The sequence below is a fragment of the Etheostoma spectabile genome, chromosome 12 (genome assembly GCF_008692095.1).
Source record: "Etheostoma spectabile isolate EspeVRDwgs_2016 chromosome 12, UIUC_Espe_1.0, whole genome shotgun sequence".
NCBI lineage: Eukaryota > Metazoa > Chordata > Actinopteri > Perciformes > Percidae > Etheostoma > Etheostoma spectabile.
In genome coordinates, this window is record NC_045744.1 from 10,886,358 (window position 1) to 10,910,502 (window position 24,145).

At 41.2% G+C, this 24,145-nt stretch overlaps 1 protein-coding gene across 6 annotated transcripts in view; it reads left to right on the forward strand.

The window, feature by feature from the left end:
- The window catches only part of mib1 (MIB E3 ubiquitin protein ligase 1), a 59,109-nt gene that overhangs the window by 32,197 nt on the left and 2,767 nt on the right, over positions 1 to 24,145 (forward strand). For 2 of the 6 annotated variants that reach the window (XM_032531005.1, XM_032531006.1), the window contains exons 13-21: positions 15,517 to 15,649; positions 17,257 to 17,343; positions 17,819 to 17,977; positions 19,312 to 19,493; positions 20,331 to 20,520; positions 20,618 to 20,696; positions 20,810 to 20,965; positions 23,282 to 23,353; positions 24,022 to 24,122. In XM_032531005.1, coding sequence (XP_032386896.1) covers positions 15,517 to 15,649; positions 17,257 to 17,343; positions 17,819 to 17,977; positions 19,312 to 19,493; positions 20,331 to 20,520; positions 20,618 to 20,696; positions 20,810 to 20,965; positions 23,282 to 23,353; positions 24,022 to 24,122 — 1,159 coding nt within the window. The remainder of the gene's footprint in view (positions 1 to 15,516; positions 15,650 to 17,256; positions 17,344 to 17,818; positions 17,978 to 19,311; positions 19,494 to 20,330; positions 20,521 to 20,617; positions 20,697 to 20,809; positions 20,966 to 23,281; positions 23,354 to 24,021; positions 24,123 to 24,145) is intronic. The other 4 variants (XM_032531007.1, XM_032531008.1, XM_032531009.1 and 1 more) reach the window with 4 other exon arrangements.

A 24,145-nucleotide genomic window follows, 5' to 3' on the forward strand; every position in this document is an offset into this window, starting at 1 on the left:
CCCTGGTCGGTGGAGGAGGCAGAAAGTGTACCAACCATCCTCGCACCCTGCCTTTTTCTTATTCTATCAACACACACAGCCCCAGAGCTTTTTCACTGCTCCTTAAATGTGCTTTTATTATTCAGTGGAACTTTATACAGCAGCTTAGAAGAGGGAGTTTACTGAATGTTTGAGAGTAGAATTGTGATAGAGGTATTTATAAAAAAAAAAAAGAGAGGTTCCTCTGCGGTAGAAGGCAGCTGTACTTTTAATAGTCTCTTGCCATGCAAATATGATTCCCATTTTCAGGAAAAAGAGATGTGGGATATTGCGATATCTTTTTGGTATTTTTGGAGGTTAAATTTTTTTCTCTTGTGAATCTTAATACGCAGCTTATGCATTCTTGATAGTGCATCTCCAGGGTCAACTTTTTACTAGAAAAATATCAAGTAGTGGTGCTGCTGCAGTTCGGCGGAAGAGAGCCCAGGACGAACACAGTGGCAGCAGATTAGGACCACGAGGTCAACCAGCCAACAGCTTCCTACCCCACAGTGCAAAGGGATAAGTACTAACGGTTAGCACGTTGTGGGAAGCCAAGCATTTGAAACATGCCTCGGCCCCTGTTGCCGGGTTGCTCCTGTGTCTTGTCTCACCAACTCCCTGACCATATTTAGTCAAGCAGTGCAAAAAATAGTTTGCGCTCCACTCCACTCTGCTCCTCTCCTTGCCTCACCCCCTCTCTCTTTCATCCCCCACTCCAGCAACTGTTGGCTACAGGCTCCGGGAAGCCTCCCCTACGGCTCCACGGCTATTGATTCCACCGGCCTCGAAGGAGAGAGGAGCGTAAGGCCAGCTAGCCCTTGCTACCATTTGCTGCGCTATTTTTAGTAGCTCCAAATAAAGTGGTGTCTCGTGCTTCTACTTGTATATTCTTATTCTTTCCCCCCCTCCCCTGCTTTACATCCTTCACCACCAACTCTACCGCCTCCTCTGATACCACCCCTTCACTATCTGTGTCCTTTTGACCCCCCCACCACCACCCAGTCTCCATCATTTTTCTTTTTAAATAGAGCTGGAGCACTCTACTTATGGTAGACCTTCCATCTGCTCAACTCTATACTTAGAATAACTGCATATCCAAGCAATGGAGAAGAGGGAAAGGGTGAATGTGCAGTGCAGAGAAGTGTCCGTTTTGTATCTTCTCCAAGTCTGTTACTGTTTTTACTACAGTAAACCGTAGTTAAGTTAAAGCTCACATGTCTGTGTGTCTTTCAGTATATGTCAAAATTGTTTGTACATAGATAGAATAAGGGAGCAACATAACATAGAGGCTGTGAGACAGCAGGGAATATTATTGTTTTCTCATTTATTTTATTTATACGGCTTTTGGAAATGCAGCGAGACAAATAGAAACTCGCCTCTGAGGCATTGAAAAGTTTGGGCTCCTTTCTCTCCTTTTTGAGCTCTCATTAATTTTCAAGTGTCTTTTTCAAGCTTTCCCGAGGCGCGGCCACTAAAGAATCTGTTTAATTAGTTGGTCTCATCACGGGGCACATCTATACTGTACGGAAACAATGTCCTCTGTGCCCTCCTATCTTTTTCTCTGTCTCGTCTTCTCTCCTCTTATACCTCAACGACAGCGCACAAGTCCTCTTTCTTACCCCACCTGAATTTTAAATGCAGAAAACCTAAGAGGTGTAAGCCAATGCTTTTCCACACCGCACCGATATGCTTTTTTAGGTAATCATATGAAAACCAGACTGTGGCATTTCAGTTGTAGTGAATGAGATTGTGAAAACTCACAAACACCCTCAATACAGTATGAACAGTGAGCCAGAAAAATGTCATGCATTTCTGTTTCTTGATTTGATAAGCTTTTTAACAAGCTCCCAGTCATTCTGCCCTCACTCACATTTATATCTGAGGCCTTTTTTTATGGTGGAGATAATTCTGCATAGATTTAAGTATGCAATTTAATTAATGTAGTGTCACTGCAATTGATAGCTTTTCGATTACATTATCTTTACGGCTGTTAAGAATTGACCATTTGTGAAGCAAAATGGATTCCAAGCTAATGTGTCTGCTCTAAACCTGACCTCACATGGCCAATCAAAATGCAGAATTGCAGCAATAGAAAGGGCAATTTTGAACATCCACCTGTTATCTCCCTGCAGTCTCTACCTTTACACAACACTTAAAGCAGCTAGGAAGAAATTTCAGTTTATGTTGATTCTAGCGGCCCCTTTGGACAAAAGCGGTAATGTTTTTACCACACTTGCTGTCGTACAGATCTTTTCCAGCTGTCACGAGCCAAAGCAATAGCAAGATTTGTTGTAGCAACCAACATAATAATAACTAGAACTGCAAGCAGTTATGAACGGGGTCCAAGCCCTACCCCCCCAAGGACTCTTTACACAATCACAGGGGGACAAAAAGAAAATAGTATGCTAACACAAACACTGTTTGAAAAGAAATAAGAACTGGTCGCTACATGGAAGGGGGACTTAATTTTATTTAGGCTACTGATGTACAACCACAGCTCGCATTGGAAAGTTATGTTATTAATTGAAATAGACATATTAAATACCTGTCTAGGAGGAAGAAGGCCAATTCAGGATTGGTTTTGACTCATTTACAATCTTGTAATTGTCTCCATCTGTTGAAAGCCCGACCGCGGTTGACCCGGGTTTAGCCCGCCGTCGGACTCTCTCCATTCCTTTCATTCATTTAATTTTCTTCTGTGATGGCCCTGCCCAAGTATCAGCCATAACTACAAAAGATAACTTCTAAAATGAATGACTATGGGTCACCACCCTGCTTGTCCCAGCCACCCAACCCACCAGGCTGATCTCAATTACATCCCAACATCTCCTCTGCCCCTAAAACTAAGCAGCAAGGTTTACATCTTCCCACCATGATGAATAGCACAGGGCTGAATGTTTAGCTGAGCTGTTAATCGATCAATAAGTAAAGGGGAGACTAATGGATGTGCTTTCTTTCACTGGATAAAGGGGAGGGACATGTTGTTCTCCATATGAATACTCAAGACATTTCCATTTGAATTTAAAACAATAATACAACTGATTGGTTTGAGAGCAACAATTTGCATGTGTTATTGATGCCTTAAATTGTTCAGAAAACAAATCCAGCATTAAAAATAGCTGATTACAAGTAGTTTTTTTAGTTACCTTGATAGTTGAAGCTTTTTTGTCCCCCTGTCGTTACATTTATTAAATTAAGTCATGTGCAAGGATTCCCATCCAATTAGTGTTTTTGTTTGATTGAATCGTCCGTGGTGTTTTTAGATTTTTTTTTTTAAATGTTGAATAATGAGTTGAGTTAAACGCAACAGTTTTGGGGCATTTTTAGGCCCCATGAAAGGGGAGAGAGAGGGGGAATGACATGCAGCAAAGGACCGCGGTCAGAGTCGACCGTTGCGTTGCAGAGTAAACATCTATATGTGGGCGCCCACTCTACCAACTGAGCAATCCTGGCGACCAAGTTCAACACAACTTTATCTGGAAGGCCCACCCCTGGTTAGTTAACAGGCTTCTGATCAATATTTTGTGTCAGGACTTTAAACTGGCTTGTTTCTCACAGATCCTATGCAACATAACTGAGCTTAGGCAGTGTTCACACATAGACCCAAGGCTTTAATTCCTGCCAGAGGTGCTTCTACTAAATATTGACTTGCATGGGTGAATACAACAAATTATTTAGTTTTTTTGGGTTTAATTAATATCAATTTGTAGACATTTGTTTTTATTTTGACATTAGATAGTCTTATTGTAAATCCAATTTAGAAAGCTTGGTTGCTTCTATTGTGACTCAAAGTATACATTCAATGTACATGTATTTTTGGTTCTCTTATATGGTTGTCAATCCTAATGAGAGCTCATCCCTTTGGGTTCACGGAAATGAGTGGCATGTCTACTCTCAAATTGAAATGTTTTGGAAAGGAAGTTCTGGTTAGCTTCAGATGGTGATGAAGGCTTGGTCGGTCTTTCAGCTTGTCTTAATTCCTCCTTGCTATGGGCCTGCCCACCGGACAACATCATAGAGGGATTAGAGCCATTTCTGATGAGTCCAGTTTGTGCTTTTTGAGTAAATCTCCATGCGCCTCTACAATCAGTGTGGCTCTTCCTTGTGCTTAATTTATCTCTCTCGTCAGTTCCTCTCCCTATCCCTCTCCCACAACCCCCTCTTCTGTCCCCCGTCTTGCCCCTCCCTCCTCATCCCTTTACACAATGCATCATTTGAAGAGGTGAGGCTGTTGAGCGCTTGGAGGAATAAAAGTGATTTATGAATGGGCCAACCTACCTGGGTGCTGGAGGGGGAAGCCAGTGGCAGTCAGGCTCTCTGATCCAGCAGCCCATTGTTCCCTCCAGCCTCACTGCAGGGGAAGCTCCTCTGCCTTTCCTGCCTCTGATCTTTTACCATGCCTTACTGGCGCCGCATGTAACTGTTAAGGGACTCGCAAATTGCACAAATACAAAAACTATGTACTGCAGTGGTGCTTATGTACAAGACCATTTTCTCAAAGGCCCACACCGTATAATGCTTTCAATTTATGTTTATTTGGCAGTTGGCCACTAAAATAGATGGCTGCCTTTTTGCTTGCGTGCACAGGTTATATTTGTATCCGTGTCCTAAGTTAGTCTTTTATGATTAAAGTGTGTACGATTTTAGAAGTTTATACAGGTGAGGACAGCCAGGTGCACCAGTCAACAGCCCTATCTATGAAATAAAGACAGATGACAGAAAAGGTGTTGTAGCTGCTGAGGACAATGTATGAGTTCCTCCTTTTCACCATATGCTCATGCAGGTACACACACATATTCACACAATACATGATGAAAGAATATTAATGTTTTACAGGGTAATATTAAGGTGGTATGTCAGTTGGGCATAGTGATTTGGATGATATTGGTCAGTGTTTGTGTGTTTATCTGCTGTGTGTATGATCATGTAATTTTTACAGATATGATCGTTCCTGATGGCAGGGTGGTGGAAGCAATTAACTTGGTCAGGGCTAAGGTGCCCGGCTGTAATTCATTAAAAGATAACTGATCGCAGAGATATGTCGAAGTAACCTTTGGAATCCAGATGAAGTGCACTTGTGAGTTCTTGTAGCACACAATGGGAGGTAATATCCTCATGTTGGACAATTATCATAACATACTCTATGTAGCCTATAGATTTGTTATTTACAATTACACATGTCTCCTTAGTATTATCTGTTATTATCTTCAGTTGTTCAATTAGACTGTGCATTGTTTTGCTGTAGCTTATTCTAGTTAAATTACTCACTGAAGAATGTAGTTATTAAATATGTAGTGCAGTGACTTGTCAATTCATAGAGCCTGGGTACCAGTTTGCTGCAGCATGCGCTGTGACTTAATTGAAAAGTTGCCCAATCCTAAATGCCCTCCCAGTGTCCACCTCTGTATGAGCTGGGACCAGTCCAACAGATCAACCAGAGGACAAGCTGATACAAGCCCCAATCCCCCTGTGACCAATCAGAACGCCCACACTTCCTAGGGCTGGGCCAACAGTGGCTCTGAGCCAATAGATAAGCTCAACCATGCTGTAATGCTCTGTCCTGTGGCATGCTGAAACATTGAGTCCTGGCTGCTATGTTGCTATAGCACATGTTGGAAGAGGGAGGGGTATGGGTAGCAGAGGGAGGGATGGATGGATGGATAGAGGTGAAAGAGGAAACAAGGGATGGATGGATGGAGGGAGGTATGTGGAGGGATATATCTCTTATTGAATGGACTCAAGGACATAAAGGGCTTTTGGGAAAGTGACTATTGCATGCAAAGAGAAAAGCTTGCATTGTGAAGGTATTATAACCACCGATGGTGTGTTTTTTTTTTTTTTTTGCCCGCTTGGGAAACCTAGAAAGAGTAGGATTTATTTGTGTCACTTTAAGTGCCTCAGCAATACAGCTAATAAATATGACAGAGCAAGGTGATATACTTCCATAGCACAGCTGTCAGGCATCTTTAATATTCCCCCATTTGAAAACAAATATAGTTCATCTATTTACTTGATGAATGGAATGAGTAATATAATTTATGTTTGCATTTGATTGTACTTAAACATCAGGGATGGCACTTTGGTTTGTGTCTTCTTTAAAACACTGAGAAGTGTGCTGCATATTTTTAGCTGAGTGAACACATGTAAAACATCAGTATATGCCTTTCAGTATATTAAATATGGTTTCACACAACACAAAGCTCAAGAAAACTCATCACTGACTATATTAACTAGGTGATCACCTAGTAGGATTGAATAATTATTTTTATATACAGTATTCCAGTTCTGTACCTCATAGTTGGGTTTTATATCAATATAATACTGATAATATATTTATATTATGGATTTGATCATTTTTATATCAAGCTAATGTTAGCTCAGAAATGGCTAAGGCTTGTGTAGTAAATTTTTATAATCATTTAAGGAACGCCTGGACATACATGTAGATCCTCTGAAACCATTTAGAATTTTTAGTGTGAAAATGCAATGACCCGTTTTAATCATATCAGATGTTTAGGGAGCTAAAATTGCAGATCTGAGTCTTATGTAGGGCGATAAAACCATGTCAAAACAGGATCGCAATAAAATTCAGGTCGATAACGATGATAAGGTTTGGATATATACCCAATAACACAACTGCCAGAGTTGAGCTTATTAGCTTGTTGGGCAAGCCGACTTCCTGTTTTGAGCGTTTGTCTGTAGTTAGTGTTGTGTCAAAGTGTGTTTCCCTGTCAAATAGTATTCTTTTCATTGAACAGTGTTTCCCTTCTGTTAAAATGCTTAGTGACCCCATTATAGTTAGGGATAAGGGTTGGTTCAGGTTTAGGTGTAGTAGGATGGTAAAGTTGGAAAAGGGAGAAGAAATTAGCGGAAGTGGAGCCAAGGGCAAAAATAGCGATGGTGTACATGAACGTGAATTGCATTGTCCTATCAAGCTGAATACATTCAACAAGGGTTATACAACGTCAGTTGTGTTGAAATGGTCCGAATTTCACAAAAGTGACAAGGAGCAGATTAAGCCAATCTGCAAAATATGTCGCTAGTTGTTGCCAACCAGGACAGTAAATGCAATCTTTTCCGTCACCTGACCAGGTACCATCCCAGCAACCACACAGAGTGTGAAAATGCGGACTCAAGCTATATTTTTTATTGTAAAGCCAAAAGGGACTTGTTTACACATGCACTTGTTTACACACTTGTTTGGTTTTGTGCTACAAACATTTGAGATGCTTTCTTGGCAGGAGTTTACATTTTATATATGGCTTTTAAGTAGTTTTAGGTTGTTTAAAAAAAAGAAAGATATATTTAATCACCTCTGTTTACGCACAATGAGGCATATTTTCCGTTGTGATTCAACAATATTTTTTAAGGAACTGTAGGGCACTTTACATCTACAACAGGTCTACAAAATTAATTTACAAGATATTCTTCATAGGGAAACCGAAATCTATAGACTATTTCCAATTTAAATGATATAATACTGACACACTTACCGTTTTAATGTTTCCAGATGTTTGATATCAAGACGACGAGCTGACAGAACTGACAAGTTGAACGTTGTTCAATTAGAACGGACCCACCACGGTGACGTATTTGGTAGAGCTGTTTGTTTAATAGTTGACTCGGACAAAGCGAGCGTTTTGACAATAAACATCTACACAACAGTATGAGTTAAACTGGACGGGCCCAATAATCTCTAAATAGTTCTACTTGTTAAATTGCAATGTGAGCGGCAGTCAGCGGGGAGTGCATTATGTCGGCAGAATAATTTAAAAGGAAACCGCGACTACATTGTGCGTCTGCTCTATTTCTGATACTGTGGCGAGAGAAATCTTGCCATGGCGGGACGCCACTACAAAATCAACATAGAAGAAACTCTGAGACATAAAACATTTTTTTAGTGGATGGGGGTATTAGTAACCCTAATGTACTCTGAGGGAGACATTCAGGTCGATGCTCACAGCTAAACCAAGCTCAGCTGTTGAATAATGCAGACCATGTTACCTTGGTAACCCCATACGGACACTGAAGTCAGTGGCTCCCATGTAAATGGAGTATGACAGGTCAGAGAGGATTTGTGTTTGTGTCATTTGTGTGTGGATCCTTGTGTCCAAACAAGCAAAGAATATTGAAGAAAATGGCACAGCATTTTCTTTGTAAAAAGGAAAGAAAACCATTACATTATTCAGATTAGGCGGACACCTTGCAAAATTGTTGCCAAATATCTATAGAATCATGAATCTGTGTGGAATACACAGAGGTTTTTTATGGAGCCTTATCTGTGTAATGTATAGTACATTCATACAAGCTCCATTCCCCTGCCATTAACAAGTTGGCTGTTAGACATTTTCTGTGCTGCTCTGGGGCACATGGCCTGTTGTCTCAGTGCTTAGGAGAGGCAGTAGCTCATACGAGGCCCTTTGATCCCTATTATTTCCCTCTGCAAACAAAAGATTTTAATTACCAAACCGCTCTTTCAGCCACAACTTCTTCCTCTGCATGGGTGTCTAGAAGTGAAACTGCTGAAAAAGTCATCCATCAGTCATTCATCAGCTGAAATATGGCAGCTTATTTGTGTCACTTTGGTTCTGTTCTGCCAATTACTGTGGAAAAGAATTTGATGGTGCGTTATCCTTATTTTTTGGTTGTATTTAAGGGGTGGTACTGTTACTGCTGGCTTGCTTTGTGCAAATGGACCCTCACAAGTTACAACATACAGAAATAAGCGTTTAGGAGTATAATGTGTTTGTTGGGGCAGAATGGTGGGAGGCAGGCCAAGGAGTGAGGGGTGATTTAAAGTGGTAGATTTGCAGTTAGGCTGTAGATCATGGGAGCCTCTCAGACTGTCTGCCCGTTTGGTGACAGTGTGGCATGCTGCTGAGTGGCTGTCGATCGAAGGACCTTCAGCACGGCTGAATTCTCCACCGCTCTGCAAAACCCAGAGTCAATCCCTCTGTTCTATTTACTGCTTTGTACCTCAGTGTGGAAGCACTTGCAGTTAATTTCACCAGGCATGAGTAAGTCTGATTTTATTTCATAGAAAATGACAGGAACTTTATAATGGCCAGTATCTCAGCCACAAAAAATTAATAGTAAATTAATTTAGGTCAGAAATTAAACATAGATTAGTCATTTAGATGCTGTTGGGTAGGTGATACCAAAAAACCTGACAATTACTCAAATGACAATGGCATGGTGGCTTAAAATACTCCTAATAACCTAGAAAGTTAGAAAACATGTACATATTAAAAGTTCAAATTCAGGGTTTTGACGCTCAATATGAGGCAAAGAGGAACCCTATCAAAGTGTACTGTAGTTTGGGTCAAGGAAGTTATGTCAACTTGTGTAAAAAGCAACCACTGACCAAAAAGTCTAGAAATAAAATGTCCAAAGACAAATTTGCTGCAACTTGTAGCTTTGGTTGCAATCAAACCAACATGAGCTAAGCTGTTCACTGTGTCGACCAATAGTATCTCTGCACTTTGGACTAAAAAAAACGCAGATGAAGCATGTATTACATTACCCTTAGGTTTCAGAAGGGTTGTTTTTAAGCCTTGGTTTGGGATCTCATCACCATCTTAACAGTTACAGAGTTCATAAAATCTAAATATTGGCAAAGCCACAGTTTGCTGGTAGTGCAGCATATTAATAAGTTCACTTCAGTTTAATCAGTTTCTCAAAACCGACACAGTGGATAAGCACAAACTATCCATCAAATTACATATACATACAGTGAGTGAAACAGCAGATACTGTATGTCATAGTGCGTAGGTGTCAATATTGACAAGTAGGTTTTGGTTTCATTAGATTCATTTTTGTATTACTGTCACAGAAAAGTGTAAAAGAGTTTTAAAAAAAAAAAGCGGAGTGAGCAAAATGAAGGGGTTAGAGATGATTTTCTTTGCCCTTGTTGGCAGCTTGTTTGAGGCACATTGACTGTAATCACAGGATAGAGGCCAGTGAGTGTGGAGGCTTTGGTGACAGTGTACTCAAGTCTGTTTGAATCTTTGGCTGATAAGTGATTTGAGCTACAACATCCATTTTCTATGCCTTGGTTTACATACTTCATCAACTTAGCCATTCAAATGCTGTTATCAAATCCTGTCTGGTGGTTTTGTCACCTTTTCAAATGTGTTATTTACACATTGTCCAATTTTATTTAGTCCTTATGAGTAATCTTCATAGAGCAGTTTCCTTTTAATTCAACTTTATTAATATTTGTTTAACTGTCCCCAGATTTGCACTATCAAAAGACTAAAGACGAGTGGGATCCGGGACTACGCTAGCCTGTGCAAAATATGTCCAATAATGACATGTTATTTATTTATTTAAGTTATGATGCTATTGAGCGATGGTTCAATTTATTGGCATGATTTAGGTGTCTCTTTATTCTAATATAATCTGTCCTTGCTTTATCTTTTATATCAGTCTTTGCTTTTTGGGTTAGTGGATGTATATTACAACTATTATGGCATGTGCATGAATTAGAATAAGGCTTTTTCAAGGTGCTGAGGAGACTAAAGTGCAAGGAAATAGTAGCACAGGGATATAATTGGGTCATCTTAAACCAATGGGACATTAACACACCATTGGGCTTCTCTGACTATCTTGCTGCCTCCTCTTTCATAAATTGCTATGAATCAGGCCCCATAATACCAGGTGATTTAAAGCTAATTAAAGCTGAGCCTTTATAGGCCCCCGCCTACTTCCCAAATGGACAGACAACTGTACCTGAGATGTTTGAAAATGCACCTGGCATCTCCTAAACAACCTTCAAGGCACAGGCAATAGCTATAGTGATAACCAAAACATCATAAAAATGCACCCCTTTCCTGTCTTTCCCCTTCCTGGTTTATGCAAATAGTCTTTAATAAAAGCATGCTCACTCAGGGGCCTCAGGTACAGGCAGGCAGGGGAAGGTCACTTTGTAGGGAAAATTATTCTCTTCACGGCATGGTAATGAAAGCCTTTTTATATTGAGCAGAGCCAGCTAGGTTCTTGTCCTCAGCCTTCTGCTGCACTGCCGGCCTGAGCGCTATCTGTGTTTATTTACTCTGTCCACAGCAGGATGGCCAGTAGCTGTGGGATGGCCCTGACAAAGTGAACTGGTAACTAATTACTTGTTGGGGTGGAGTGATGGCCAGGGGCGAGGGCGCTGGCGACATAGGGGGAAGTCAAACACCGTTCGTCTGCATATACCACCCACACTGCAATGATGCAAAGCTGGTAGAAAATCAGCACTGTATCCCTTTAAGTTTTCCCCTTTTTGGTTAAAGTTATACATATGTTCAAAAAAACAAGCAATAGGTAAGCCAAAATTCTCATTCAAAGCAACATATTTTGAGATCAGTGAAATCCTGAAAAGTTTTATGGCTCTAACCCTCCCAGTTGCCACTGACTAAAATGCTTTGTGCCTTCCAAACCTTTCACATATGATGGGGGGTTCCATTTGGAGTTGGTGTGTTGCATTTGTGAATGATTTGTTGGGAACAGGGTTCACTATTTCAAAGGACCTGAAAGTATTGATCCGGTCCCCGATGAGCTGACACCTCATGTATCGTCTGAAGTTGTCTCATCACTAAAGGCTGTTCCAATAAGGACTCTGTATCTAAAAGAAAAAATCCAGCGGGTATTGGGGAAGGAATGTATAGACAAAGCTCATGGAACATTCTGACCTTCTAATTTTCTTGAAGGTAGTATGGATAAGGTTATGCAACTGAAACCATTTTTGGCAAAAAAAATTCCAACCAAATTCACACTCACCAGCTATTTCTCCAAAGGCTAATAAAAAGGTGTTCATCGCCGAATAGTTTGCTAAACTATTGACATGGAGATGGCTTTTTTTTTATATTTTTGACATGCCAGCCAAGTAGCTGTTACAGTTTAACCCACGTCTTTTTTAGGACGTCTTTCGTAAATACAAAAATCTACAAAGTGGTATGGATAAAATATATTTTCATCTGCTGATGAAGACCGTGTGACATAGTTTAAAGCTCTTATAAAAGTTTGAACCTTGAGTTGGGATTGTATTCCAAGGTCAAGAATTGACTTTGATTGTTTCAAAACATTTTGGGGTATTGGGGTGTGGAATATTTGTAGTATAAATCCGATCTGTATGTTTGATCATACAAGGACTCTCACATAGACAGCAAGACTCATCATTTTCATCATCAGGTTTATAAAGCATTTTATTTTCCCAAGGCAGGTGGTACCTTTTGGCGACTAATTTACGATGCAGAAACTTTTTTCTTGAGCTTGAAGCCTTAGTTAATGGATGACGGTATGCCAAACACGTCTCCTACATCAGAGTAACCATATGTTTGTGTGAAGCCATTAATCTCAGGCTGGATGTTGACTGTTCCCATTTTGCCCTGTCCTACCCAAGTTATTGTCCCCAGACTCTCACTTCCTGTTGTAATAACGACTACTGACCACCACACAGATGGCTGTCAGCCAGGTGAGGGCAGCAGAAGGGACCTGTCGACCCCTACACACACACACACACACTGACAAACTCCAACAGACAGAGCTGAGGGCTTCACAAAGCGTCCTGGTCAATGACAAATTGCAGCCCAAGACAACAGGCCCCTGTGTAGCTCTCCTGAGGGACTCTGAGATCTCTCACAGGGTGACCCAGTTCCATCACGTCTCCCCTTCTACCTCTTTCCTCTTCAATTCCTTTCCCTCAGCTGCATATCCTTCTGCATTCACACAGACCATGGCATTGGAGTTAAAGTTCAGTTGTAATAAGGGGATCCTCTCTTCACTCTAAATATCAGTCTTCTTCTCTTAGCAGATAACCTGAGTTGTTTAAATGTTAACTTCCAGTTCAAGTCACTGTCTTCTGCTCAGTAAAAGGTCCGCAACCTGAGCTACCTCAAGGGCCAACACGCAGTTTCTCTCATACTCCCCTCGGTCACTTTGAACATCACTCTTATCCGAGTGAGTGAGATATATATATATATATATATATATAAACCAGGATTTATTTCTTGGTTCTTAATTCAATCTTTTTCTGCCTTTACAGCAAATAGTTGAACTGCAATGCAGCAGTACCAGTATGGGGCATTAATATTAATGTCCGCCCATTTTGCCCAGTGTGGCAGGGAGCCTGTCAATCTAGACTTCTATTGGAGGGGCTCCCTACACCAACAAACACCTGCCTGCACTTAAGTGCCTGCTGCTGACACTAGAAGGCGCCAGTCTGCCCCTATGGTGTTGCAGACATGCATTTATTGGCCAGTAGTTTTACATACAGGAGGTATTTCCAGCCAATCCAGATCACACAAATGTTATACATTGCACCAATAGGAGGATGAAAAGGGGAACAAAAAGAACAAAGGCTTTATGTGTGACAATTGCCCTTGATTCTGATGGAAACTGTTGTAGTTTTAAAAAAGTAACCGCATTCCTGTATTGTCTATCGGTCTTATTTGAAAGAAAGCTTAAGGAGTGCTGTTTGCAACGCTTGGGACTAAGTTTTATGTCATAGCTTCAGGCAAGAATCTGATGTGGCAAGGTCTTTTCTTGAATAATGTGCTTGTTTAAGTCTCAACTCCTATCCAGTGGGAGCATAACGGATGAAATTACTCTAAAGTCCCCCCTGAGATGGTTAATCTACAGTATGCAAGCAAAAGATTCTTTGTAACAAAGGCGTCACTTTATGAATGTTAGATTAGGCAGAATGGGTGCGGTTACTATCACATTTAAGCAGTGCTCCTCTGCATTAAGTGGTTGAAGATGGCTGCAAGCAATGCAGGTGTGTGTGCGTAAGCCTCTGTGCAATGAGAGGTAGAGCGAGAGAGCGAGGGAGCCTGGGATCAGTGTGCTGCACTGTTCATCACTGCAGCAGTACACAAGCCCCGGATCTCTGTCCGTACAGAGGTGCTGGCTGCCTGCCCCCCTGCCTCTCTGCCCCTCTTTCTCTGCTTTCCTCAAGAGAGTGTGCTGATGATGCTCTCTTTCATTACTCCAGAAGGAGGGAGACAAGCTGTAGGTTTAGCAAAAACCCGCAGGGAACCAGCCATCCTGATTACCTTCAGTCTGAAAGCCTGCCAGCATGTTGATTTGCATTTCTTTATTTTCTCTGTCTTAATAGTTTAAGTTTATAATAGTAATCATAGTTTAGTTTCCATTGATTGTGCAGGCTGTGGCATTCTTGATCATTGCTGTACCCCATTTCCTTTTTGTATTGTTTCAGACCCAATTTACCTTACTGTTGTGTATGTAAACACTCCAGTGCTCGCATGGGGGCTGTTCAGCCATATTAAAGTAAAATCAGCTTCCTCCTTTTGTCAAAGTTCAAAGCTATACCCTGCATGATTATTCAGGGTTAATCAAGGTCAGAAGTGTTCCCTCCAGCATTGTTGCTTTATTGTTTATTGAAGGTACATTGTGTACCTAACAACAGACAAGATACAAGAACAGTTCTGGGATATGGCTTTTAAGTGTCTTGTTTTATATTCCATAGCATTTGGGCATTTGGCCAGGGGCTAAAGCAAGACAAGTAGGGAAGGTAGGGGCTGTAAATGGATGATGGTTTAGTTCAAACACTAAATTAAAGCAAGTAGGAAGAAGGGTGTTAACTCAAAATCTATGTATTGATATTTCAAACAATTCTTTCGTGCTGTCTTTTTTGTGATCTTTGGATTTGATAAGAAATGGCAATGTGCGTGGCTTCAGTTTTACTAGGAAAATAGTCTATATTTCATTGACACTGTAGGAAGTGCCAGTCAGCCTCCCTCTATCTCCACGGTGACACTGTGACTCGCTCTCAGCCTTCCATCCATGTACAGCAGTCTTTGCAGCCACTTCTTTCTGTGGCACACATCCTTTAAATGACCTTCAATTGCACACAACTCTTTCTTTTCACCACAACAGGCTACTTCTGTTAAACAGCACTGTTTAAACAATTGATTTGTTTTCACTTCCTGCCCTGTCTGTTTCTTCTCCAGGAGGAGACCTGAGTGAATGCAGCTAAATCTTGTGTAATTACAATTTTGCCTCCCAATGATAGGCGCTTTTGCGCATCATCAAGAGAGAAGTGGCTTCCCTTTTTAACTAAAGCAATGGTAGGGGGAATGGTACTCTAAAATATCACACAGCTCTTGTACTACTCAAAGCTTAATGTAAATAACACTCTGCTTGGGAAAGCAACTCCCTCTCTATGTTGATTGAGTATTTGTGTCCCCATGTGTGAAAATGGGATATGCTCTGCTCTAAAAAACAAAAGTGTGTTGGAATGGAATTGGAATAAGCTGTGTATTAGCAGTACAGACACTGTGATGTGTTTCCTTATAGAAGCTTTTGTCTGCCCCCCAGCTATCATACAGTGCATGAGACATCCAGTCACAGATTCATATTGGCAGTTTACATTTACAAACTATCAAATTGACAATACTTTCTGTACCTTCTTGGGTTTTTTCCGTCATGCTTCCCAACGCAGCCCATTCAAACACTCAATTTCTTCCCTTTCTCCATGTCTCCTCTGTGCAGTGCCATGCGTGTGCTGCTATCTAAGCTGCCGAGGCCTTGGATTGTAGACGAGAAGAAGGATGACGGTTACACCGCACTGCACCTGGCTGCCCTCAACAACCATGTGGAAGTGGCTGAGCTCTTAGTGCACCAGGTAACAACACACTTGCTTTCATTTCAATAATGTTTTCATTGTCTTGCCGGGATTGTGTGTGCTACTCACAATTTAGTTTAACTAACATTTGGGTTCCAAGTGGATCTTCACACTTGTTCTCTAGCATTATTATGCCGAGAGAACCCAGTCCTGAACTGTATGCAGTATGTATTCTGGGGTGATGGAGCTTAAAGGTTGTAGAGGCTTGTGACCGGAAGGTTGCCATTTTGAGTCCAGTTTGCTAATTGCATTGAACTGAGTGGTAAGATAAAGTGTGATGTGAAAACAAAACCACATCTTCAAATGGTATTCCCTCAGAATATTTCACATCAGATTTTCTGAGAAATTTGAGTATGTGTTTGTTATTATCAATTTAGATGACGTAGTTGTGTTTCACGTCATCTCGATAAATTATTTAATAATGCAATGATTCCACTGAAATGATGTTCAGTTATATTGAGTTATTGCCCAGCCCTACATTAGAATACTATTTACTGCCAAAAGTAACAGAGTTACGGTTAGGTAATCCCGACACTGCTCACAGACCTATAAATTGCAGATTTAAATGCATGCTTAAAACTTAACACAAATGCAGTTATTCATACTCTCTAAGAGACCCCTTTTGTTTACAATTATCAGCCCAAAGCATAGCTGCATAAGCTTAGCTTGCACTTCTGGTTTTACAGACAGAAGCCATCAAGAATGGCTTCCACTGCACTCCCTGTAGCCAGCAAGCCGTAGACCAGTTGAAGCTGCTATAAGTGCCTTTTGTTTATTGAATCCAAGCGTTTCACAGAGGTGGGTATTCTTTAGTGCTGTTGGGCCCTCCTTCTCTTGCAATCATAGGTTTGTGCACTTTTCCCTTCTGAGATTGCAGGTTTAACTCTCAGAAGACACATACAGGAGTTTTCAGCAAAAGTCACCTGCTCAAGCAGGAACTGGGTTAATTAGGATATGGTGCAAGGCAGCAATGTTGCTGCAACATTCCAACGCTTGCTACCTTTCAACGGGGACAGCCTTTTTTCCAAGTCCCTGCAATGAGCTGGTTCACACTCTCTGGCTCAGCTTTCTATTCAGAAATTGCACCACACTACAAGGTGCACTGCAGATTTCAGCCAGCCAGCCAGCCAGCCAGTCAGCCAGCCAGTCAGCCAGTCAGTCAGTCAGCCAGCCAGCCAGCCAGTCAGTCTTATTACTTGGGGATTTCACACATTGCCTGATCACAATGCTTATCTTCCCTCCACATCTTCTCAACTGAGGTGTTTGCAATTGGAAATGACAATCACATGTACTGTAGAATTATTGTAGAATGTGTTTTTTCCAACCCCCTAGGTGACACTTTGTTGGTTGGCATGGTTGAAGGAAGGAATATTCTGTTATGGCACATAAAGCCAGACTGGTTGTTACACCCTTTCATGTGCGGAACAATTATTTTATGTTTTAACTGAATTCTTTTTTCTAGTCCTGTTTGTCTACATTTATCACTTGTCTGTCAAATTTACATGCTCATACAGTATGTATTTGTGATTCATTATTGTTGGTTGTTAATGTATGTAAGCCCATATGTTTATTTGTGTGTTTTCTCCACTCTTGTTCCCACCTCCAAGGGCAATGCCAGCTTAGACATCCAGAACGTCAACCAACAAACGGCACTACACCTGGCAGTGGAGCGTCAACACACCCAGATAGTCCGGGTTAGTGGGCCTTCTTTTTTATTATCCCGCTATCATTTTTTCTCTTCCCCACCACAAACCAAAGGTTCTGTCTCTAGTTATCTCTCTATCAGTCCCTCATACCGAACCATACACAAAGGGGAGTAGAACAACATCAGCGCAGCCCCACATTTAATTTACACTGGTGGATGTCCTGCAGTTGAATGAGGTCCTGCTTCAGATTGATGCGGTGTAGGGAAAATGCTCTCTGAGGCAGTGTCTCATTTGGCGTAGTATTGGATCAAGATTGCCACGAGGCCATCTTGTGGACTCAAGAAAAAATGCACTCCATAATTGGGGACTACAACACTGAGGCAGTTCATTGTTAGCAGCAACCTTATAAATCAGCACTGTGGCATTTGCATTGTAGCATAAAATTAAAGTTGTTTTACAGTTATTGCTAGAGTTTCTGTTTGACTGCCTGTTTGTGTTAATTTATGGATTTTTTTCTTAACAGCTGCTGGTGCGTGCAGAAGCCAAGCTTGATGTGCAGGACAAGGACGGGGACACACCACTTCACGAGGCACTGCGTCACCACACACTGTCCCAACTGCGACAACTCCAAGATATGCAGGATGTCAGCAAAGTGGAGCCCTGGGAGCCCTCCAAGAACACAGTGCGTATACATTTATTATTAACCTCACTGTTCCTTTGCTTACTTTACCTGTCATTTACTTGGGTCAAGGTTCCTTAAGGTATCATAAGGCATTGCAGCATGGCTCAGTAAAAGGCTCAGTTTAAAGTTTAAAAACGTGTTCCATATATAGGCTACATCTGGTTTTTCCTATTGAGGGTATTAAACGGGATAAATTGGGCAAAAACTAGAAAACACCTTGGACCAAGTCACCGGTGTGTTGCAGGGCTGTGCACATTCAAATATATTCACACTTATAGACCGTTTCTGCCTCTTTTTGACACCAGCCCTGTGTGGGAGACAGAATAATCCACATTTTGCAACATGCTGGAGATTTTATTTATATGTTATCTATTTGAGATTGAACAGTAATATTCATGGTTGGGTGTGCAACAGGTCGTTACCAATAGCTGCTGTGGTTCTAGTAATCCTATAATATGTTTATTTAATTTAAATGTACTACATTTTGGCTGGGAGCAGGGTTGTAGTTCCCCCGTCATCTTCATCACTGAGCAGCCCATTCTGCACTGGCCCATCATTCAGACAGCAGGCCGATACTAGCCTGGAGCAGCCAACCAGCTCGCTGTAGCCTCTCGACCAACCTGTACAAGTTTGTCCCTCTGTAGAGGCCAACAAGGCCATGTAAGACCGGAACCCTCTTAATGTTAACACCATATCACTAATCCCTACAGAGATGAGTTTAAGGCTACAGGGCCTAACTGCAGCTACAGACTGGTTCCCCGCTGAGAAGCGGAACAGACAGACAGCGGGCTAAATTGAGATATGCGCAGTTGTGTCAGTCCCCCATAGCGCTCCCCTCCTTCAAGATGAGAATTGAATTAGTCGGCCCGATGGGTCCTTCAGCAGAGAAGTAAAAACTACTGGTTCAAGACAATCAGACATGGAAGACCCAAATTGCTAGATAGAAAGAGAGAGGCTTTGATTTTGGGCAGACTGACTGAGACGATGAGCTGGACGAGGGAGTGAGAGAGACAGGACAGTTAATGGGATTTTGGGTCTGGTTGAAGGGGTTACGCTGACAGGCATCTCCAGACATATTTGACTGGCTGATTAGTGATGATCTGATAGTTCTTTGGCATGGTCCTTCTGAATATACAGTACCTCTGAAGCCATCTAAATAATATTGAAATAAGGACTTTCTTACTCTTCTTGCTCATTACTCTAGTGCCAGTGTGTAAGGTAGAGACAAGACACTGGCCCCACTGGATTCAAATTAAAAAACAAACTTTTATGCCAAAAGTGCCTGATGTGCCTCTGATTAATCTGTTTTTGTGTGTCTGTCTGGCTCCCTGCAGTTAATCATGGGCTTGGGCACCCAGGGGGCAGAGAAGAAGAGTGCAGCATCCATTGCCTGCTTCCTGGCAGCTAATGGAGCGGACTTGACCATTCGTAACAAGAAGGGCCAGTCCCCTCTAGACCTGTGTCCAGACCCCAGCCTCTGCAAAGCTCTGGCCAAATGCCACAAAGAGAAGAGCAGGTAAACATCCCTTTAAGGAATAGTTTGACATTTTAGGAAATACACCTATTTGCTTTCTTGCCTGGAGTTAGATGGAAAGATCAATACCACTCATGTCTGTCTGTTAAATATAAAGCTGGATCCAGAAGACAGTTGGCTTACTTTAGCATAAAGTCTGGGAACCAACGGAAACATCCAGTGTATTCTCATGTTGGACAAAAGTGTATGACTATAATGTAATGCCTAGATTGGATGGTAAAAACATCCACTAGCATGTCTAAAGCTCAATAGTTAGTTACACATTATGTTTAGTTTATACAACAACAGATTTATTTTTTAAGCCTAGCTTTCTTTATAGATTAACTAAGCCTTCATCAGACTGTCTGTTAATATCAAAACAGTCATGTAGACTTAGATTTAGAGACCTAGATCTTTTTTTTATTAATTTAGCCTGCTTTTCACATTTATGTGACCAAATAGCACTTAACTGTTCATCAAACTGTTATATGATGCTTCTAAAAAGTTTTTAAACAAGCAGAAAACTTTTATTACACACAGATGAAAAGGGGGAATTTACAGGAATGTGTTTTTAAGTATCTGCATGCACCCTTAGTGACTTTTCACCTGACCGGGAAAAAGGAACAGAGCACCATCTCAGGAAAATTATCAGGCGACCTTATTGATTTTCTTTCTTTGCTAAAAATGTTTCATGCAGGGCTTTTTATTCTTTCTTTTTTTTACTCCTGTTCCTTTTTCATTCTCTGTCTGTCTCCCCATCTTTTCTTTGTTCTCTGTCAGCTTCTCTTTCCTTGTAATTTCTTCTGCTCTCACATTGTGTTTTTATTCTTAATGTCCCAGTGGCCAGGTAGGCACCCGAAGCCCATCTCTGAACAGCAACATTGAGTCACTGGAGGAGTGTATGGTGTGTTCAGACATGAAAAGAGACACACTGTTTGGGCCCTGCGGACACATTGCCACCTGCTCCCTCTGCTCGCCTCGTGTCAAGAAGTGTCTCATCTGCAAGGACCAGGTCCAGTCAAGAACTAAGGTATCAGAAGCACTACCTGTCCTACGCAGATAATAGATACATGACAAAGAGTAGATACTTTTATTCTCTTTTGTTGTTTTAATTTGTCCCTCCACAGATTGAGGAGTGTGTAGTCTGCTCTGACAAAAAAGCAGCCGTGTTGTTCCAGCCCTGTGGTCACATGTGCGCTTGTGAGAGTAAGTTACACCTTGGTCTCATTCTGATCAGCTGCTGCATTATAAAAACACACACTGTATATCAAATACACTTTGCATTCAGGTCTGACCAAAATGTGTTTTGTTTTCACCAGACTGTGCCAGCCTCATGAAGAAGTGCGTACAGTGTCGGGCTGTGGTGGAACGCCGCACCCCCTTCGTTCTGTGCTGTGGAGGGAAAGGTATGGAGGATGATGCCGCTGATGATGATGATGATGATGATGATGATGATGATGATGATGAGGACCTTAGTGAGTGAATCTTCCACACGTTCCCTTTTAATTCCCCTTTTCATTTTCTCCTTCCTTCTTTTCTAGTTTTTCCACTTTCAAAGTATCTGCTTTAGCCCTTTTTACCTTTTGCTTTGTCGCTGCCTTGCTTATGCATTTTATTCCTTTGTTTGCATCACTGATACACTGTTTAGTTGTTTTCGCCTAGTAGACATGTTAGAAATGTTTAGCTTAAGTTAGATGCTGAAATTAATTAACCCTATTTCCCAAACTCTTTTCCACTACTAGATCTGGCATGTTTTAATCATTGCATCCATTTTGATCATATAATTTGTTCTAAACTTCTATTTAGATACTAGCTGAAATGGACAGTGGCCTAATAAGTGTTTGGCTGCCTTGTCTGGAATTCTCCAAAGAGAGAGGATTTTGTGTTTCAGATCCTAATCCTTTCATAAGTAGATCACAGAAGCCATTTCTAAATTGAGTTTTGCTGACCCGCACTGAATAATACAATAGTGTCATCATGATATACAGACAACCTGATTGCCTTATTAATGTTCTGTGGCAGTTAGACACAGTTAGACTAATCAGCTCAGCCTGTGAGCATATGCCAAAGTCCTGTAGTCATGATGATATATATGCATAGGAATACCCACATGAATGTGAAAATTTAGAATTTCAGTTTTGAACTTATAGTCATTAAGATTAAACACCTAGCAAGTAGAGGTGGCACGGTTCACAAAACCCACGGTTCGGTTCCTATCACGGTTTTAGGGTCACGGTTTTTGGTTTTGTGCGGTTATTGTTATTTTTTTCTTTTAATCTTTAACCCTCCAGAAACATACTTCAGCATATGATATATCGCTTAATTATCCACAATAGTTCATATCATGTAATTATGAACAAACTGAATTTGACTTGACTTTAAGCACATTATTGAGACCATCTCTGAGGAAAGCGAGGTGAGATGTTGATACAGCAGAAGGGAAGACATTGATGATTTCAACAATTTATTGAATGAATCAAATATGAACATATCTGTCAGTGGCTTGTTGATCTTTACATTGTTAATTAATTTCCTATCCTGGCCTGGGACTCACATTCATACAGTTTGATAAAGGAGTTATTGGACTTTAAGTTATCATTGCACATAACGAGTGTTGTTGTCCTTAATTTAGGTCATCCTGTTGTCTCATCTCCTTTTTTTTTTTGTAATGCATCCACCGTGTGTGTGTGTCTGTCTGTCTGTCTGTCGTGTGGGGAACTGAGCAACCCCGCCCTCTGCAGAGTCAACAGGATTGAAACAGGAGCTAAGTTAAAAATCGTTAGACATTAAAATACAGGTTGGCAGGACGATCGAAATGTTTTACACGGCCTTTCGCTGTAAGTTTTGTTGGTAACTTCGCGCGAAAGGGAAACACACTGTCTGAGGTCACATACGGGCACGAGGCTACATTGCGCTTGCATTAAACCGTGCGACACACACACGCTCCAAACCGTGACTGTTTAGGATGTTTTTCATGAACTGTACCACCCCTGCTAACAAGGATGTGCACACAGGCCCTTGAATGTCATCAGTTTCACCCCAAACAGTCCAGTGAATAGGGATGTAATGTAGTGTGTAAACATATTTATTTTTGGTTGCATTCACAATCCATCTTCTTGTCTCCAAGTTGAAAACAGTGTTTTATGCCCATAACCTTCTTTTAGTGGTAAATCTCACCAGTGGTTATTCCTATCGTGTTTTCCACATTTTTATGTTGAGTTAAAAGGGAAATTGTTGTAAGTTCACCTGTAATAATTATTTTACATTTCTCCACGTGTCCGCTTGTTGGCATGCAAATCTCACTTGCAGTCATTACCAGACGTGCAGAAGTGAATGTAGACCCAAACACACATACACTCATGCAAGGGGCAGCATTGATTGTTTATCTCCTTTCCCTTCATCCCAGTAACACTGACTGTTGATGTCTGCTACAAAAGCAAATCTTGTGCACGAAAGTCATCTGTCACTTTGATTGTTTTGACTCCCTACATCTCTGACAGAATGTACTTCCAACTGAGTAAGCATAGACATTAGACTCATGCTTAAGCACTGGCTGATGGCAAAAAGAGAAAGAATCACTTGCTGCTATGCATTTTAACTATTTATTCTATTTAGAAGGGACTCTATTCTCCTTTCTTTCCCTGAGCACTGTTTCCAACTTGCTAGCTTTCTCTTCAAATTCTTTCTCTGAACCTCCCTTAGAGGCTGTAGTGAGTAGTTTTGGTCCCCAGGCCAGCTGTTGAGCTGGTGAGGACAACTCCCACTATAACAATGTGACTGGTTATTCCCAGCAGGGAGCTCTAACACTATGGCAGGGGGATCGCAGGATCTTCTCCAACCCAACAATCTGGCACTAAGTTGGTGTAAGTATACCTCATCAGACCCTTTTTTAAAGAGCTCCCCCAGTGCTGCCCTGGCCCCCATCCCCTCCCCTTAAACCCCCTCCCTTTTCTCTTTCAGTGACACACACACCCTAAACAGGTGATGCAAAGGCCAAGAATCACATTCTCACTATTTCTGGCAGCTGCTTGCCAGTCTAGAATGGAGTCCACAACAGGGCCTCAGTCCAGCTAATCCTTGTTGAGTGCTCAAATAATATATTTAAGCCGTTTTACATTGGTATTATTAAACTCATGCATCTTTACAATGCCAATAACTTTGTATGAGCTTTTTCCCTTTTCCAGTTTATGTTTCAGATATTTACAAAGTGTGCATTTCTGAATTCAAGTCATTTAAAAAAAAAAAAATGCAATGCCAACACAGTTTGGATCTGCCAATCATATTGAAATCCACAGTGCATGTGTTTGTGATTCATGCTTATATACAAAACACATATTTTAGTCCCATCTTGTTTAAAAATGGCAGTCAGTGGTTGCATTTCAGATGTATTTATAAAGGTTTATTATTTTTAGGAGGTGAAGTTTGATGAGGCCACTGGTTTGGGCCAATCTCTTAATTTGATTAGTCTCTCGGCTGGTAACTGCATTCCCTTTCTTCCTCAACATGTCTATGTGCCGTTGCGTCCAAACAGCCAGCGGAAACATCCCAGCCATGCAGAGAGACAAAGACAACACCAACGTCAACGCTGATGTACAAAAGCTACAGCAACAGCTCCAGGACATCAAGGAACAGGTTGATGTCTTCAATTTGCTTTT